The sequence below is a fragment of the Sander lucioperca genome, chromosome 22 (genome assembly GCF_008315115.2).
Source record: "Sander lucioperca isolate FBNREF2018 chromosome 22, SLUC_FBN_1.2, whole genome shotgun sequence".
Taxonomy (NCBI): domain Eukaryota; kingdom Metazoa; phylum Chordata; class Actinopteri; order Perciformes; family Percidae; genus Sander; species Sander lucioperca.
The window spans coordinates 28,492,719-28,512,108 of NC_050194.1; the positions used below are offsets into that span (position 1 = coordinate 28,492,719).

The 19,390-nt window shown below is 42.0% G+C and overlaps 1 protein-coding gene across 1 annotated transcript; it reads right to left on the minus strand.

The window, feature by feature from the left end:
• Nucleotides 1-3,456: 3,456 nt before the first annotated feature.
• trub1 (TruB pseudouridine (psi) synthase family member 1) lies at nt 3,457-19,263 on the minus strand. Its single transcript, XM_031323957.2, has 8 exons — nt 18,980-19,263; nt 17,977-18,075; nt 8,878-8,933; nt 7,761-7,842; nt 7,574-7,646; nt 5,699-5,838; nt 5,475-5,531; nt 3,457-4,097 (listed from the first exon to the last, which is right to left on the minus strand). The coding sequence occupies exons 1-8, from the start codon at nt 19,149-19,151 to the stop codon at nt 3,937-3,939; spliced, it is 840 nt and encodes a 279-aa protein (XP_031179817.1). The 5' UTR covers nt 19,152-19,263; the 3' UTR covers nt 3,457-3,936.
• Nucleotides 19,264-19,390: the final 127 nt, after the last annotated feature.

The following is a 19,390-nucleotide window of genomic DNA, read 5'->3' on the forward strand; positions in this document are numbered from 1 at the left end:
ATATTGCTCTGGTTTTACGCACGGCACAGAGACGTTCGTTAAAAGGGTCTTTGACTAATCAAACACTTTAGAGTGTTATCTTTAACAATGTAATTCAAGTGAACTGCAGTCCTCATCCCGGCGGTGCAGCTGAATAGCGGGTGATTAACTCATGATTTGAATGTTTGGAGTTTTCCTGTGAAATCCACCTAGGTTATCAGTGCGGTTGAGGTGATATACTTATGACAAAGACTACGAATGCAAAGCGTTTTAAAAGGTCCTCGAAGAGCACGTTTATCCCCTCAGACACGTTTCCGCAAAGTGATAAACAATAACCGACAACTTCTCGTTTTCACCACGAACAGAAAAGCTGTCTCTCTCTGACCTAGGCGTGCTGCGACCATCTTCCATCCATCCATCTTCTTCCGACCATCTTGATTTGTTTTATTACCAGGTGACTTCATTAACGATATGGTCACAAATCACGCTCCAGTGTTGGGAGGAAGCCTATTGCTCCTCACTGATAAATCTGCGCACTAATCCAGTCCAATGGTTCGATTTTGTGATGCGTCTTTAAAGCGCGCGCCGCTAACTGGCAACTTTCTAACGGCGGTAATTTAGATAAAGTGGACTCAGAGAGCAAACAGGGATATGAGCAGCCTTGAAGACATGAAAGAAATCACCAAACGGCTAATATTTGGTCTGAGACAATCATTGCAGCGCATTGATCCGGCCAGCTTTCCGCGGCGTCAGGCTCCTGTCGAAAAAAAAGATTGATAACTTCTCAGCCGAGGCGCTGCTGCTGCTTCTTTGGCAGCTGGCGCCATATATGTTAATGTTACCATCAACAATATCAATTATAAAGAGATAAAGTCACAGTTTGACTTGGTATCTAATACTTTTGACTTGCCACTAAATCGAAATTGAGACATTTAGGCTTAAGTCAAAATTGTGACTTAATGTTATTTCCTAAGTCTTTATTTTAACATAAGTCGAAATTTTGACTTTTTAAAAAGGGTCCCAAACCCCTAGTCCACCGGTGTTATGTTGACTGTAGACCTCTACTTTAACTTGATTACATTCAGAAATAAAGTTAGTGATTGTCAAGAGTGAGTATCCCTCACTTTTGACAAAGTATTACAGTATATATTTAGTTAATCTAACATATAAGACACTCATTCAAAACCTGTAAGAAACTTGACTTGCATCTCAATTTTAAGATATAAAAGTATAATTTTGAGATACTAAGTCAGAAGTATGACTTACCAAATCAAAATTATGAAATGAGTCAAAACTGTGACCCATCATCTGCAATATGGACAGTCTAATTATACCACTTCATCTGGCAGGTACTTTGAGTCTCTTCAGACACTTAAACACAAAGTGTGCTGTGCTATTGCCTCTCCTGTACTTGAGGCAGTGACGTTAGTTTTAGTCATTTCAAACCGTCAGCTTAAAGGAGAGGGGGAAGGGGGAAAAGACATTTGAGAAAAATATGAAACAATACATCTACATTTAGAATCTACATTTCTCTGGTATGCCAGAGGAACAGTTACAGCTGCCGTAGTCTTGCTTTGCCAGACCATCCACACGGAGCGGAGGAGGGTCTGGCTAGTCCACACAGCATTCTGAGATGGGAGAAAAACGTGCTCTGGTTTATTGGCATTTTTTTTTTTAAACCAATCAGAAACGTCATGGGCGGCGCTAAGCTCCGCATGGAGCCGCTGTCAAATAGTCTCAGGAAGGAACTTGTTTTGGTGGAACATGTGTACGTTCAAAAGTTGTTAGTTGTTAATCATACAACAGAAAACTCAGATTGGACAGATAGTCTAGCTAGCTGTCTGGATTTACCCTGCAGAGATCTGAGGAGCAGTTAACCATAGTCCTCACAAATCCACCAGAGGTTAGAACGCCAACACCAAGGAAGAGGAAGGTAACGGACATCGGCAAAAATTCATGCATCCAGCGTAATTTCCTGCAGCACCGGAGCAATCCCGGAAGTGGACCGTCAAGGATATAGACCACAGCTGCCGTAGTAACTAATTATCACAACCTTATTTGACTGCCTAATTTTGAAGGCCCTTAAATGTTCTCCCTTCCCTGTGTCAACTAATCAGTCAGCATAGTAATGGGCAGGACAAAACAACACACGTTTGTACGTTTGCACACCAATATTCCACTATTATTGAGAATTTGATACAGGTTGTGTAAACAGCATATTCTGGTTGCATATTCCTAATGAGGCCTTTTTCCAAATATAGCATTTTCTGATTAAGATGTGGGATATTCCGGTATTATTCAGGTTTTAGAGGCATTCTTTGGACATGTATACAGCGCATTCAGAATATGCGTCTCAGTCGGGGGTTTTACCACAGTTTACGGCCTCTTGCCTGTTTACAGCTTATGGTCAGCTCTGTGCGTTGCTATGGTTGCTGAACCAACCAGCCAACAGTTTGCAAGGCTGCAGACCCGATAAGAAGGAGAAACACAGATACTTTTAAACATTATCAAAGACTTGGATATCAACAGGTTTTTGGATATGAGCACACATCACTACGCCGGCCTTTTCAAGAAGCTGGTTGAAGGAATGAAAAAGGGACGCTGTGTTCACATGGTCCAACAAGTCCACCACTGCTGGAAAATTTAAGAAATTGTATTTTGCACGGCTACGTGTTAGTGGAGTATTCACTTTCATTAGCCATGTAAACAGCTTAGTGGGAATATCGTCTTTTTTGAAATATAGGCAAAAACTGATATATTATGTGCATCTAAACGCAGTCAGTGATGCCTAGTAAAAAATATAGTTCCTATATGACCAGAAGCCACTCTGTTATGAATGATGTTAGAAATTGTGTTGTATTTAACAAAGAAGAACGGTTTCACTTGAATATTTATTTAATATGCAAGTGAAAAACAAATTAAGACAGGCTGTATAAACACACCAACACTTTCAGATGTGGAGTACACCAATCTTTACAAAAATAATAATAGCAGCTATACACGGTGTACTGGAAGAACAGAAATTGCTTTCATTCACATGTCAAATGTCTCCTTCAGTCTCCTTCACTGTTGAGATCATGGCATTCCCCAAACCTCCAGGTATATTGAGCAATATATTTCTCCTGCTTTGTAAATTCATTTTTTCAGCATGGCTACAGAAGATGGAGCTACTGGTGTTTCAAACAAGACCACCTAAATGAAGACAATGTTATCGCAACACTCCTTTTCATATCAGTCAATATCGATATACCATTATATCACAACATAAATGAAGTTAATATTTCTGCTCATCTCACGGATTCCCCACAGTTGTGACTGAAAGCAGGAACTATATTTATAAGGAAATTATACAAAAAGGAAACTATTTTAAATCCTGTCAGCATGAATCATAATAAATCCTGCAATGTAAAATGTTTTTTGTCCAATGTTTATTTACACTGCAATTCTGTTTTAAGTACTGTGTGAATTTTCAAGCAATATTCCCTGCCCTAGTATACATCTATGGTCCTATTGTCAGATAGTGTAAATGTATGTATACTGTATGTGTGTATCATCTAGCTCTGTCATACAAGGGGAGGATATGAACAGGTGAAGACCAAGGCTGGATGGAGTGGGGCTGTTACTAAATACAAAATTATTTACAAAATTAACTAAATCGTAAATAGCCGGTGAGACAGAGACAAAACAGAAACCAACAGAATGTGGCCTAGAAATCACGAGTACAGTGTATAATTACACTGGTCCATTTGGTTCCTCAAACAACAGTGGGTTTGGACATGCGTCTCAATTCTTCACACTTCATTCAACAACACGCCCTAAAAACATCCGGGAGACATTGGCACGCCTAGACCGGATGTTCTCTTCGTTGGAAAAGCCAAGCAGGTGAGTCATGACTAACCATGACAGACAGAAAGCCCAGCTTTTCACCCTAGGTCCCGTTCAGGTGTCGGGTGTTCCTCAGGTGTCGGCGTCCGGAAGCTCCGAGTCGGAGCAGGGCTGCAGAGAGCGCAGGATGTGTTCCAGTGTCCACTGCTCCTCAGGTAAGGCGTGCTCCTCCAGGGTGAACTGACCCTGCTTGGTCCGGATCAGTTCCTTCACATGGGCACACGAAGACAGCGCTGCAGCACACAGGCACTGGTTATTCTCATGGGACAGGGGGGGAGCAGGGTGGACTTCTGATTGGGTTAGTTCACTTTATTGACTTTTCCATCAACATGCTGATCAGTAGTAGAAGAAGTATTCACATCCTTTACTTAAAGTGACTATATGTAACTTTTACACGTAAGTGTGTAATGTTCCATCTGATGATCATACATGACGTGTAACATCAAACGAGACTAAGTGAAAAGAAGGATAGTTTTAGAGATACATTTCTATCATTTTACAGGGGCTCGGGCCGGGCTCGGGCGGTAAATGAGCGGTCAGGTGATGTGTTTTGATTAGCGTGAAAATGGATGCTGAGAAGGTGAAACAGAGGCTGGCCTCTGGAGAACTTATTTTATTTCTTTGTTCCAACTTCCAAGTGGCCTATAGCTTCCGTTAGTCATGAATAAATTATGTTAAAACATGTAGAAATTACTCATTCTTGACAAAAGGCAAAAGAGCTGTGTGCGTGCCCACATTTGAATAATGTCGGGCTGTAAACGGGTTTGGGCTTTTAAAAAGCTGTCAATCAAAATGTACTCGTCGGGCTCGGGCCTTGTCGGGCCGAACTTTTAAGGCCCGATTACAGCTCTAGCTAGTTTTATATAGTTTTTATTAATGCCTCTGCCTGGGTCCGATTTTCACAACACATCCAAAGTAGGCTAAGTTACCGTATACAACGTATTCTCTTATTGTAAATGAATGATTTTCTGTCTGAGCAAAACATTCGTCGCAACTATATGACCTCCTAGTAACGGTAACTCAGTAATCTATAGTGGGCAATACAGCACCGTAAAGGTAACAGCAGGTGTGGTAAAAACACTATCGCTTTAGTCCAAAGGGGTCGCTAGAATCAACGCTAACTGAAAGTAAAAGTACTAATACCACACTGTAAAAATACTCCATTACAAGTAAACGTCCTGTATTGAAAATGTTACTTAAGGAAAAAGTATTTAAGTATAATCAGGAAAATGTACTTAACGTATTAAAAGTAAAAGTACTCAATGCTGAAAAATCCTCCAATTTTAGAAACTGGAAAGGATCCAGACAGTTGTGTGTTTAATGGTCTGATCATTTCAGCTGGACTTGTAGGCCTACATAAACTACATGTGTTTGGTGTGAAAAAAAAATCTTAATGTGTAAAGTAACTAAAGCTGTCAGATGAATGTAGTGGAGTAAAAAGTACAATATTTCTCTCTGAAATGTAGTGGAGTAGTAGAAAGTGGCATGAAAAGGTATGACTCAAGTAAAATACAAGAACCTCAAATTTGTACTTAGGTAGAGTACTTGAGTAAATGTACTTAGTTACATTCCACCACTGATGCTGATGAGGAAATTCATTATTATCTCACCTTTTCCCAGGTCATCCACCAAGCTTCTGACATAAAATCCACCACCGCACTCGATATCTGTTGTAGAAATAAAACCATTTCAGCGGTTTGTTTAAATGTGCAATTTTACTAAACGGAAACAGCAGGCAAAGATAACCAAAATGATATTTTGAAATGTCAGAAAGTCAGAAGTCAGTATTAAAGAAAGAAAGAAAGAAATACTGCATTCTACAGCATGTGCTAACCAAGAGTGAAGAGAGGAGGCTTGAACTCTTGCAGGGTCAGTTTGTACACAGTGACTGGTCTGGCTGGTTTGGCCTCAACCTTGTGACCTTTCTTCAGCAGGACAGACAGGCGCTGGCCGTCCTTTTTCAGCGCAGAGTAGCTGAAATGACAGAAAATCAATAAGCACAGCATACTGAAGATGCCTATTTAATTGAAAAGATAAGCTGCACTCAGAACAGAGTTTATACGTGACATCCATCTCATATCACAGAGTGATACTGTTAGGCGGCAGCGTTCCCCCTTTCCCTCAATGTTGCAACTTTAAAGCTTTAGTGCGTAACTTTTCATATTAATGAACATCCGTTACATTCAAGCCGTTGCCAGATGAGTTGCTACAAAGCTAATTAAGACTATCAGCTCCACACAACTCTCTCTGGATTTCTCAGTGTGACTATGTTCAGAAGATTGTGGCGTCCGGTGACTTTCCCGCGCAGAAACTCAAGTGAAGATAATGACCTCTTCTGAAGAGTCCATCATGGTTTTTAATCCTCCGTGTCCTCCTTGGCTACTAGCAACTGTGTGTGTGTGTGTGTGTGTGTGTGTGTGTGTGTGTGTGTGTGGGTGGGTGGGGGCTTGTATCATGTATACATCATGTGTATCATTACTTAGAATTCCTCATGGGGGAGACAGAAACAACACACTACAGCTTGTAGGTCTTTTCAGAAGGAGCGATTGACGCGCCTCATAATTCATTTTCACTGAGAGGCGAAAGGCGCAACAAGTGGGCGCAATCCCACAAACTGTCACGTTCACGCTCGCCACACGCCCGCCTGCTGCCAAGAGTTTTCTCTACGTGAACGACGCACAGTGCAAATAAATGAACACGAGACAGATTCTTGCAGTTTGTGAGTTCCATAAAATATAAAACCGTTTTCAACAGTTATCAGGACATAAGACAGTGGGGCTTTTGCTTGTCAGAGCATCGGCACAAGACTGGACGTATCGAGTAACGTCACGTATAGTTTAAACTTAAATAAGGCTGTAGAATTATGACTATGCTAATTTATCTAACTTTAGCTATCAACCATAACAGTCTGTGGTTAGGAAAGACTAGGATTGCTACTATTTAGTATGAATCCACCTGTGATTAGGGGTATATGAAACCCCTGTCAACTAATGTCATTCAGTTTTATCAGTAGGGATACACAGTTTCTGCAGGTTTCACCAAGTCAAATTTAAGACATTTAAGACCTTTATCACCACATCAACTAAGCCCTAAATTCAGTTTTTATCAAGCCAAGTATCACTTAACTTGCACTTCCCCATAGCTGAAGAACAAAATCTGTTTTATGTCTGTGGTACAACCCGAAAGAGACTGGTGCCATAACATGAAAGCAGATTGGTTGCAACATAAGTAGCATGTTGTTCTCATTTGTAGTTGTAATACAGCAAATTCTATTTGGACTAGCGAAAGAAAGAACTACAACACCACGGAATCAAAAAAATTAGAGCATTAGAGCCAAAACATACCGGGCGTCAAAGCACCGCCAATAGCTGCGAAGCTCCCATGTTATGTTATCCAATCTGTCTGTTAAAACCAGCAGAGGGTTGTGGCGGCCCGCACGCTGCAGCGATCGTTTCGCCGTCTCCTCTATTTCTTCCACGAGCAAATGTGTCAAACCAGGCAGGTAGAACAACAGGAAGGCCACAGAGCAGACGGATACTTTACAAAAATAAAACACCCAGGTTCATGGTGATTTGGGCCGTCTTGACTTCTCAGCTGTACACACACTCAAACACACACGGCTTTCTGCCGATTACACCTGCACATTAAACCATTCAACAGTGTACTTTCACATACACAGACGTTTCCTCAGACGGGAGGCTTTACTCACAGTGGAGGAACTTGCATTATGTCACCAGTGAAAACTTTCAGTTTCTCCTCAATGTCCAACCTGGTTATGTGTTCTGTGGGCAAAAAATCACATAAACATCATCCTGTAAAATAGAGAGAAAACGACTGCAGAAAAAGAGGCATGCTGTTTGGATGAAATTATGTTATTTTTCTACTTCAATATTTACCAAAGTCTTTCTCCAGAATCACAGTGCCAGTGGCATCAAGGTTATCTGTTGCTTTCCCCAGTTCCCCTACAGCAACATATTTCTGAAAAACAAACGGTATACATCACCAAGATGTCAGTGTATAAACGACCACTTATATGGAACTGTTGAAATCTGGAAATATTCATGCCGCTCAAATATTTAACTATAACAGGAGCAACGTGTTTCATATGGTCAGAGTATGTACTGTCCTCAGTGAAATATACTACTCCGGACGAGTAGCAGACATTGTAAATGGATGTTTTTGATATAGTTTTGCTGTTAAACGCGGACCCCTATTACGTCAAGGATCAAGGATTTATTCCCTTTTTGGATTCTCTGTTCACCGTGAAGGCACGCAGCAAAAACTAATTTCACAAATTCAAGGCAATACTCTGTGGCAGCCAGTCGAGAGCAGTCTATATCGACAACGTTTCATTTTCTGGATTGTTCTGGAGCAGCCGGAAATTCCGACGGATGACCCTAATTTCGGCCGGATGTGCGTCCCCTTCCTCTTTCTTTATGTTGGCGTTCTAACCTCTGGTGGATTTGTGAGGACTATGGTTAACTGCTCCTCAGATCTCTGCAGGGTAAATCCAGACAGCTAGCTAGACTATCTATCCAATCTGAGTTTTCTGTTGAACGACTAAAACTACTTTTCAACGTGCATGTTCCACCAAAACAAGTTCCTTCCCGAGGCTATTTTGCAGAGGCACCGTCACTGTGTCCGCAATTATCAATCAAACTTTATTTATATAGCACTTTTCATACATAAAAATGTAGCCCAACTTGCAGCACAAATGGAACGCACTATAACTTGTATTTCTCTCATCAGTATTGTATTCCCTGACTATATCTGGACAGTAATACACTACAATGACATATTGCTGCTCACAGCTTTTATCAAATGTGTGTTATGTTCCTAACTAATCTACAGACGCACAAGTCTTATTGTTTTGTATGGTATACTAATAAATAAAATCGTCGTTATGAAAACACACATTCTGTTGAAGCAAAACAGTTTTGTTAATATAGCTCTTTACAGCTTTGTTGTACATATCAATTGGCTTTTTGTAAACATAAGTACAAACAAACTCACCTTAGAACCAGCCAACATTGTACTGAGCATCTTTGTGCCATTCCCAACACCAACAACTGAAAGACACAGAGACAATGTTAGCAAAGCCCTGCTAGCAGCCCCTAGAGGTGACAATGTTCATTACACCCAACACAGACCACACAACACACCGATGATTTTGCTCACCTTACCAGTAGTGGCCCTAGGACTTCTTTTCTTATTTTATTACAATTTTATCCATGCTGGCATATGGTCAAGATATTGTCCAAATTCGGGTAGGGCTGCAACTCATAATTATTTTTAATGGTCTATAAAATGTCAGCAAAATAGTGAAAAATCTCCATAAGGTCCCAGAGACCAAGGTGATATCTTCAATGTCTTGTTTTGTCTGACAAACTGCCCAAAACCCAAATGTATCCAGTTTACTGTCATAGAAGACTTAGAAAACAAGCCAATACTCACATTTTAAAAGGTGGAATCAGTCATTTTTTGCCATTCTGCTTGAAAACTATTAGATTACCAAACTAATTGCTAATTTATTTTCTGTCGATCGACTAATCGATTGATTGACCAATTGTTGCAGGTCTAAAGCTCAGTTCAGCCAATCACAACAAGCGACATCACAAATGGCAACAGCTACATGACAACCTAACAACATGGAGAAATCACCTTACTGTTTTAAGTCCTGCACCCACCCATAAAATAAAATGCCCATAAAACATGCATGCAGATGTCGGTATTTCACAACCAGTTTGCAGTCCACAAAGATACACAGGAGCTACAACAGTGCGCACTAGTGGTGGGCGGATCGATCCAAATATCCATGATATCGATACCAACGCTTTGTATTGACATTGATATGTAATCAGATGGATACTTTAGTTTCAGTTTCTCTCCAGTATGCACCGCTGTGGTTTCATCAAAGAGACGACCTGGCTGTGTGTGTGTGTGTCAGTGCTGCTCCTGTCACAGCGCGGAGCAGGCACACTTTGCTCCTCCTCCCCCCTCTTGTGATTTGATATTGTACCGTCGCGTGACTCAGCAGCGCCAGACAAACAATCAGCCAGGCGGCGGCGGCCAGCAGCACGCACGCACGCACGCGCGCAAATGAAAATTCTGTCCTAGGTTTTAACTTATTAATAATTCAAAAGAAAAAATCACAAAACCACTTAAAAAGGTCATGAAAATTCATTCAGATTTAGCAATTTGATGATGCACCCACCATCATTATATCCAAATGACGATGATGGTATTTATCACAAATTGCATTGTGTAAATAGTAGTAGTAAAGTATTTTTGTGATGCACCAATTGTCAACCCTACAATATCAAAATCGAAGTATTTGGTAAAAAAGTGATATTTGATTTTCTCCATATCGCCCAGCACTATTTCTGATATAGTGCTATCTACTTTTTTTTTAGTTGTATAAAGTACTTGTAGAGACAATATAATCTGTGAGTTGGGCAGCAAGACGCTCGCTTCTGAGACACTCCTGGTGTGGTATGGCGCGTGGCGGAGGATAGAACAATTCAGCGGCGCAGCCGGAACGTGCACAGTGGAAAATCCGCCAAAGCCAATATGACACTTCAGAAGTCACACAAATCAGGTGACAGTTTTTTTAGAAACAAATTCAGACAGTGTTTTAAACTTGCTGAGGGATGGTGTAGGTATGGAAACAAAAAAATGGGAATTCTGTACTAAAAAGACTAACTTTGGAAGATACCCATTTGATTTTAGCTTTGGCTGAACTTTGGAATAAGTTTTGCACAAAATAGGATGGTGGATTTGCTCCCAACACTTCCATTGAAAATGCTTGAATTATACAAGTTAATAAAAAAAATGTTTTAAACGAAATGATCCATAACCTTGTACGCTACATGCTTGTAATTACATTGTTGAATATCGCGATAACGATATTACTCGTGATAAACAGATATTAAAGTGTTCAGTTCTGCATTTCTACTGAAGTATTCTGCTAAATTACAACAAATAGTTTGTTGAATTTAAAACATAAAAGGAAAAATCATTTCCAATATTTTCTTATTGAACATTGAATTGAATATAAAAGGCGCCACAAAAAAAATGACAGTTATATATTAAAGTGCAGTTTTCTACTGATAAATAAATTGGAGTGTATTTTACGATATGTCGCAACCATTCACAATATGTATATTGCGCCAGTTAATATGGCGATAATGGTAAAAAAAAAACGATATATTGTGCAGCCCTATATGGGCGATATGGACAAAATCAAATATCACGATATTTTTGACCAAATACCGCGATATCAATATTGCGACTACATTGTAGGGTTGACAATTAGCCTGGAAATCCAGACCCAAATCTGAAAGATTAAGGGTCTGGCACTGAGTAATGAAACTGGCCCAACTCGAGGGGCGGCACCAAGCATGCATCTGAAAATCTCACTGCACGCAATTGGATAACACTACGACCAATCACAACAATACACGGGGTGACGTATCCAGAGCCCCATACGCTTAGCTACCAGCAGAGCTAACTGGTAGATTAAACTCTTAGCTACCAGCGGAGCTAACTGGTAGATTAAACTCTTAGCTACCAGAGGAGCTAACTGGTAGATTAATCTCTTAGCTACCAGAGGAGCTAACTGGTAGATTAAACTCTTAGCTACCAGCGGAGCTAACTGGTAGATTAAACTCTTAGCTATAGGGCTGAACGATTAATTGCATTTGCGATAATATAAATATAATATGCGATATGTTAAAACGCGATTTCCTAATCGCAAAGGCTGCGATTTGGTCACATGACTCGCGAGAGCAAATCAGTGTGCACTCCGCAGAGAAAGCATCAACTAGCACGCTAACGCTACGCCGTACCTTGAGCTGATTTCTGTCATTCAAACAACTCTGAGTTGTAGTTTAAAACTTTTACAGCCTTTTTAATAAAATGAAGGGTTTTATTCGGGCTTGAGTCTATACATGCAGCTAATGGATACAGACACACAGAACTCAAGGCTCGGTTGGCAACAATTAGCTCTGATTAGTGGTTAGCTCCGGTTAGCTCCGTTATAAAGATATGGAGTGGAGGAGCTGCCACTGAGAGGGGTAACAACCAGACTCTGATAAATGACGTTCAGGGAGCTTTCACAGCAGCGTGGCCGCGGGGTTTCAACAGTTTTATTAGTACAGTTAATCCCACGTCAAGAACACCAGCAACTAGCTAACGCAACGATAGCCTCTCTGAACAAGTGCACACAGCAGCACGCAACTTCACGAGGGGGAGGGGCTGGAGGCAGCTCCTCTCTGTGCACTGTAAAAAAATACACTGGTGTGTGTGTGTGTGTGTGTGTGTGTGTGTGTGTGTGTGTGTGTGTGTGTGTGTGTATATAGATATATACTATATTTTTACTTATTTAACTGTCTAGTGTGTAATTGTGTGTTCATACTATAAATGATTATATTATTATTCTTTGTTGAATAATACAGAAGACTAAGAGCTTAAAAAAATAATCGAATATCAAATCGCAATCGCAATATTTGGGAAAAAAATCGCAATTACATTATTTTCAAAAATCGTTCAGCCCTACTTAGCTACCAGAGGAGCTAACTGGTAGATTAAACTCTTAGCTACCAGCGGAGCTAACTGGTAGATTAAACTCTTAGCTACCAGAGGAGCTAACTGGTAGATTAAACTCTTAGCTACCAGAGGAGCTAACTGGTAGATTAAACTCTTAGCTACCAGAGGAGCTAACTGGTAGATTAAACTCTTAGCTACCAGCGGAGCTAACTGGTAGATTAAACTGTCGTCATCCGTTTAGCTCGCCTCTGGCCCGCCTATATCAGATACACCGATGTGATTGGAGATTTTCTCTCTACCCATTGCCACAGTTCACTCCACAATCTTTTGAACTTCATGCTGTCACCATAACCCATCCGGTACAACTAGTCATCATTGTTATCTACTGCCCACCAGGTCCTCTGGGAGAGTTTTTGGAGGAGCTGGATGTCCTTCTTTCAAACATCCCTGAAACTGGCCCTCCGCTGGTACTTCTGGGCGACTTCAACATCCAGACAGAGAAGTTAGCTGCCTTTTCTCACCTTCTCTCTTCTTTTGCCCTCTCACTCTCTCCTTCACCACCCACTCACAAAGCTGGCAACCACTTAGATCTCATATTCACCAGAAACTGCTCTACAGCCAACCTCACTGTTACGCCACTCCATACCTCAGACCATTTCTTCATCTCTTACTCTCTCCCAAGCTCACAACCATATCTCAAGAGACACCATACCTGTCCGCCGTAATATTCGTTCACTCTCTCCTTCTCTGGCGGCATGTACTTTATCAACCCTCCCTCCATCCGACTCTTTCTTACTCATGTCTCCCAATGATGCCACAGACACTCTTCTCTACTCCATCCTCCTCTCTCGACTCTCTCTGCCCTCTTACTTCACGACAGGCTCGCAAATCCTCCCCAGCTCTGTGGTTATCTGACTCAGTACGTGCTGAAAGATCAACTATACGGGCAGCGGAAAGGAAATGGCAGAAATCTAAACACCCAGATGATCTGCTTACCTATCAGTCTCTTCTTTCCTCCTTCACTGCCTATATTTCTGCAGCCAAAAGCTCTTTATCAAACCAAAATTGAATCCTCTCTCGAACCCCAAAAAACTTTTTTCCATCTTCTCTAACCTCCTAGATTCCCCCAGTCCACCGCCTCCCTCCTACCAACCCACTTTGTCAACTACTTTGTAAAAAAGATAGATGACATACGCTCTTCATTCTCAACCACACCTCCTGAAATCACCTTACCAGCCATCACTTCCAGTACTCTTTCCTCTTTCACCCCTTTATCTCCAAACCAAATTCTTACTTTGATTACCTCTGCCCGCCCAACCACCTGCCCCCTGAATCCTATCCCTTCTCACCTTCTCCAGTCCATTGCTCCTGACCTCCTTCCTTTCCTCACCCATCTCATTAACATCTCCTTGTCAACTGGCTGTTTCCCCGATGCTCTCAAAGAGGCAAGAGTGACCCCACTGCTCAAAAAACCAACACTCGACTTCTCTGATGTAAATAACTATAGACCCGTCTCCCTTCTTCCATTTCTATCTAAAACTCTTGAGCGTGCCATTTATAATCAACTCTCTACCTATCTCCACCAGAACAACCTTCTTGATCCCCACCAGTCTGGCTTCAAGGCTGGCCACTCAACAGAAACTGCCCTCCTTGCGGTCACTGAGCAGCTTCACATCGCTAGAACAACCTCTCTCTCTTCCATCATCATCCTTCTGGATCTTTCTGCTGCGTTTGACACAGTGAACCACCAGATCCTCATTTCGACACTCCGAAATCTGGGTGTCTCAGGCTCTGCGCTCTCATTACTCACATCTTACGTGGCAGACCGAACCTACCGGGTAACCTGGAGAGGGTCTAGCTCAGAACCTTGCCCACTTAAAACTGGGGTTCCTCAGGGATCAGTCCTGGGTCCCCTCCTCTTCTCTCTGTATACCAACTCTCTCGGGTCTGTCATTCAGTCGCACGGCTTTTCTTATCACAGCTACGCAGATGACACCCAACTAATTCTCTCCTTTCCTGAGTCTGAAACTCAGGTAGCAGCACGTATCTCGGCCTGTCTGACTGACATCTCTTCTTGGATGTCTACACACCATCTGAAACTCAACCTCAACAAGACTGAGCTCCTTTTCCTTCCAGGGAAGGGCTCTCCTACCCAAGACCTGACTATAACAATTGACAACTCTATAGTAGTCCCCACCAAGACTGCTAGAAACCTGGGTGTAACACTTGACGACCAACTCTCCTTCACTGCTAACATTGCTGCAACCACCCGATCGTGTAGATACATGCTGCATAACATCAGAAGGATACGTCCCCTTCTAACTCAGAAGGCGGCTCAGGTTCTGGTTCAGGCTCTAGTCATCTCACGTCTAGACTACTGCAACTCCCTCCTGATTGGCCTGCCTGCATGTGCCATCCAACCCCTGCAGCTCATTCAGAATGCAGCGGCTCGACTTGTCTTCAACCTCCCCAAGTTCTCTCACACTACACCTCTCCTCCGCTCTCTTCACTGGTTACCAATTGCGGCCCGCATCCGCTTCAAGACACTAGTACTTACGTACAGGGCCACGAACGGATCAGCCCCAGCTTACATCCAGGACATGGTCAAACCATATACCCCAACGCGCCCACTTCGTTCTGCATCAGCCAAACTGCTGGCTGCCCCCTCACAGCGAGGGAGAACTAATCACTCAACGAAATCCCGACTGTTCACTGTCCTGGCTCCCAAATGGTGGAACGAGCTCCCCATCGATATCAGGATGGCCGAAAGCCTACACATCTTCCGCCGAAGGCTAAAAACACATCTCTTCCGACTACACCTCGGATTAAAAACCTGCACTTTCATATGTCTCTTTGTAGCTTTGCCTATTTAAAGTCAATGTATTTGCACTTACTACTTGTTGAACCTTCACAGTTGAAAGCACTTAATTGTAAGTCGCTTTGGATAAAAGCGTCAGCTAAATGACATGTAATGTAATGTAATGAAATGATTGGTGCAGCTCGGCTACAAGGGCATAGTTAATGAGCATCATTACTGAATGCCAGAGTGACTCGCTGAGCTAATTCGAAATTGTGCTCTCACGAGATCTCTGGATTTCCAGGGTAGATGACAATGGGTGCTTTCACAAAATATTTACACAATTAGATTTGTGATAAATAATTATCAGTAATGTGGATATAATGATTTAGTGGGTAAAGGCAGATAATATAACAGCAAGAACAGTCTGGTAAGTTCAGAAAAGTACATCACTTTATTGTAATGCAATGTATTGTATTATACAATGCAATTGTACAATGCAATGTAAACCAGGAAAAGACAACACTTATGTCACATTATGACATAACAATATCCAAAATCTAAGATGATATTAGGGCAACACAACTAATCGCAATTATATCAAAATCGCAATTTGGACTAGTGCAATATCCAAATTAGCCTGGCTCCACCCTCCTACGTACTTCCGCTCAATTTTCATTTTCCTTCAGTACACCGTCTGGGTTCGCGGTATAGTCTTGGGTTTTCTCGACCCAAGTTTTTGGCAATCCAATCAGCGAACAGAGGTAGTGGCTGAGAACGATGACGTTGAGGACGTGCGCTAGAAAGATGTGAGTGAAGCCATTTGGTCCGTTGTGGCAACACTGCCGAATATCCAGAAGTTAAAGCCCGAGCAAGAACAATCTTTGCTGAGTTGTGTTGGTGGCCATGATGTTGTGGCCCTCCTCCCCACGGGGTTCGGGAACAGTTTGATTTTCCAGCTCGCTCCGTTAGTGGTGAAGGAGTTGGCTAATGGCGCTGACACATCAACCCGATAATCGGCCGTTGGACAGTCTGGCGAGGTCAGTGACTCGAGTCTGTTCGGTGTGTTCCGTGCCGTCGTCCGTTGGAGGAGCTGTCGACCTTCATTTTGGCCGACCTGACATGTTCAGTCAGAGACAGGGCAGTCGGGACTCACGTGGAAATGGCGAGCGGATGAGCCTCTCAAAATCTGACGAAAATCTTTTAAACTGACCTTTGTTGATCTGAAATGAAGACAGATTCAGCAACTGTATGGCCTATTTCTCTCTTAAAATGTTTTCAGAAACACGTTTCTGTGAACTATTTTAGTCCAATATGAGATCGTATTCTGAACAAGCCGCCATGACAGTCTGGCTGTGAATTTCCGGAGAAAAAAGAACCACGTGATGCGTTCGTCCTATCAGCTGCCGGTTTTCATTTTCTGGGAAACAATACAGAGAAGCGCCGCCTGCTGCTATGGAGATGTATTACGCACATGCGCATAACATACGTCACGACCAAACGTTAGCGATTGGTTATGGCAGATCCAGAGTGGCTCTGGGCAGATCCAATAGTTTTAAACTTCAACAGAGTACCCGCCTTCAAGGAAGTTAACACTTGTCAATGGAGAGTGGCCAGACTCTCTGTACAAATGAAATGTACCAGAGTCTGGTAGGACCAGGCTAATGGACCATAATCTGGTAGGACCAGGCTAGTGGACCAGAGTCTGGTAGGACCAGGCTAATGGACCATAATCTGGTAGGACCAGGCTAGTGGACCAGAGTCTGGTAGGACCAGGCTAATGGACCAGAGTCTGGTAGGACCAGCCTATATCCAAATCACAGTGGGGGCAAATATTTGTTAAAGGCAAAACATGTGTCAAACCGTTCTGAAACATCTGTTTGCTACAGATCCTCGCAAAAATCACACTATAATCATTTTTCATTTTAATATGTTTCAATGAAAATGACCATTCCCTTCAATATCGTGAATCATATCGCAATCGTAATGTGTCACAATAATTGCAATTTATTTTTCTCATTTTCCTCATATCGTGCAGCCCTAGACGATATCTAGTCTCATATCACGATATCGATTTATATTGATATATTGCCCAGCCCTACTTAGTAGTAATTAATAACCATACCCAGCCCTTGGAGAAATATCAAGGTACATCTCCTGTAACTGTTGGTATTTTTAATCCTTGTGTTGTCTCCGATTCGACCATGTACTTGTCGTCTTGAAAATCAACCCTTTTTAATGACGTTTTCATCTCTTTTATCAACACTTTTTTCTTTCTTTTCAAGGTTTTTGGCTCTTTTTACATTTACTGCTTCTTTTCACTACCATGTATAAACACCACTAACACCAACTTATTACCAGTTTTACACTCATTTTTGGAATTCATGGTCAGTACACTTCATTTATAGGAAATTATACCTAATCCTTCAGTTAAAAAAAGCAGAAATTATGAATTATTCACAGAAGGGTGAATGTCAATGTTCAGTCTGTTTTTTTTTTCAAATGCTAATTTGTTTTTATAAAACACCCAAAAGTCAATGAAAGTAGAGATCCTATCTTTTGTTGTTCTTGCGAAGCGCGATGTATGGAATCATCCAAATTAGGTAGTTAAAAAGAAACCCATATTTCTGATATAGACATTTTGAAAAACGGGTCAAATTTGACCCGAAGACAACCCAAGGGTTAAGTGTTTGGGTGGATCTTTTCTACCAATATCTGCTCCCCATCAACCCAGCTAAGGCAGAAATGACAACCAACAAGCCGCTTACCCAACACCCCGCTGGCAGCACTGTCCAGCGTCCCTCCGTGGCCCATCTTCAGGCTCTGCTTCCTCCTCTTCCGTGGGTTCGGGTTTTGTACACCGGCTTCTAGAAGAGAGAGACACCAAACACATCACTGTTAGCTTCAACACATGACCACAGACACACCACTGTTAGCTTCAACACATGACCACAGACACACCACTGTTAGCTTCAACACATGACCACAGACACACCACTGTTAGCTTCAACACATGACCACAGACACACCACTGTTAGCTTCAACACATGACAACAGACACACCACTGTTAGCTTCAACACATGACAACAGACACACCACTGTTAGCTTCAACACATGACCACAGACACACCACTGTTAGCTTCAACACATGACAACAGACACACCACTGTTAGCTTCAACACATGACCACAGACACACCACTGTTAGCTTCAACACATGACCACAGACACACCACTGTTAGCTTCAACACATGACCACAGACACACCACTGTTAGCTTCAACACATGACCACAGACACACCACTGTTAGCTTCAACACATGACCACAGACACACCACTGTTAGCTTCAACACATGACAACAGACACACCACTGTTAGCTTCAACACATGGCCACAGACACACCACTGTTAGCTTCAACACATGACCACAGACACACCACTGTTAGCTTCAACACATGACAACAGACACACCACTGTTAGCTTCAACACATGACCACAGACACACCACTGTTAGCTTCAACACATGACAACAGACACACCACTGTTAGCTTCAACACATGACCACAGACACACCACTGTTAGCTTCAACACATGACCACAGACACACCACTGTTAGCTTCAACACATGACAACAGACACACCACTGTTAGCTTCAACACATGACCACAGACACACCACTGTTAGCTTCAACACATGACCACAGACACACCACTGTTAGCTTCAACACATGACCACAGACACTCGTCCTGACTTCCGCCCCTGCCGAATTACCCCTGAGTAAAACTTCTTTGAGTGTATTCAACACGTCTGCAGATGTCGGTCCTTGTTTCTTATATATCGCAAACAATCCATTTAAAGACTGTAGTTTAGATAGAGAACTAGTTATCGGAGCCGCAGTGTTACTTATGCTTCCTGCCATGCTTGTTTCATTCTTCCTCTGCATTCTGCCAATATTCTTCTTCTTCTTCTTCTTCTTCTATTATTTGTTCAGTTATCAACTGCGGCTAAGCGAACCGGTTTTTTGTATTTCGCCATCTGCTGGTTCAATAAGTTACTCATTTCTTATTTGTCACAATATGTAAGTTATAAAACATGACATTGATACATGCTGCCCCTTTGACTTCTGAGTTTGAATTTTTGACTGATTAAGGTTGATTAAGTGCCGTTTTAATTGTTAGAGAG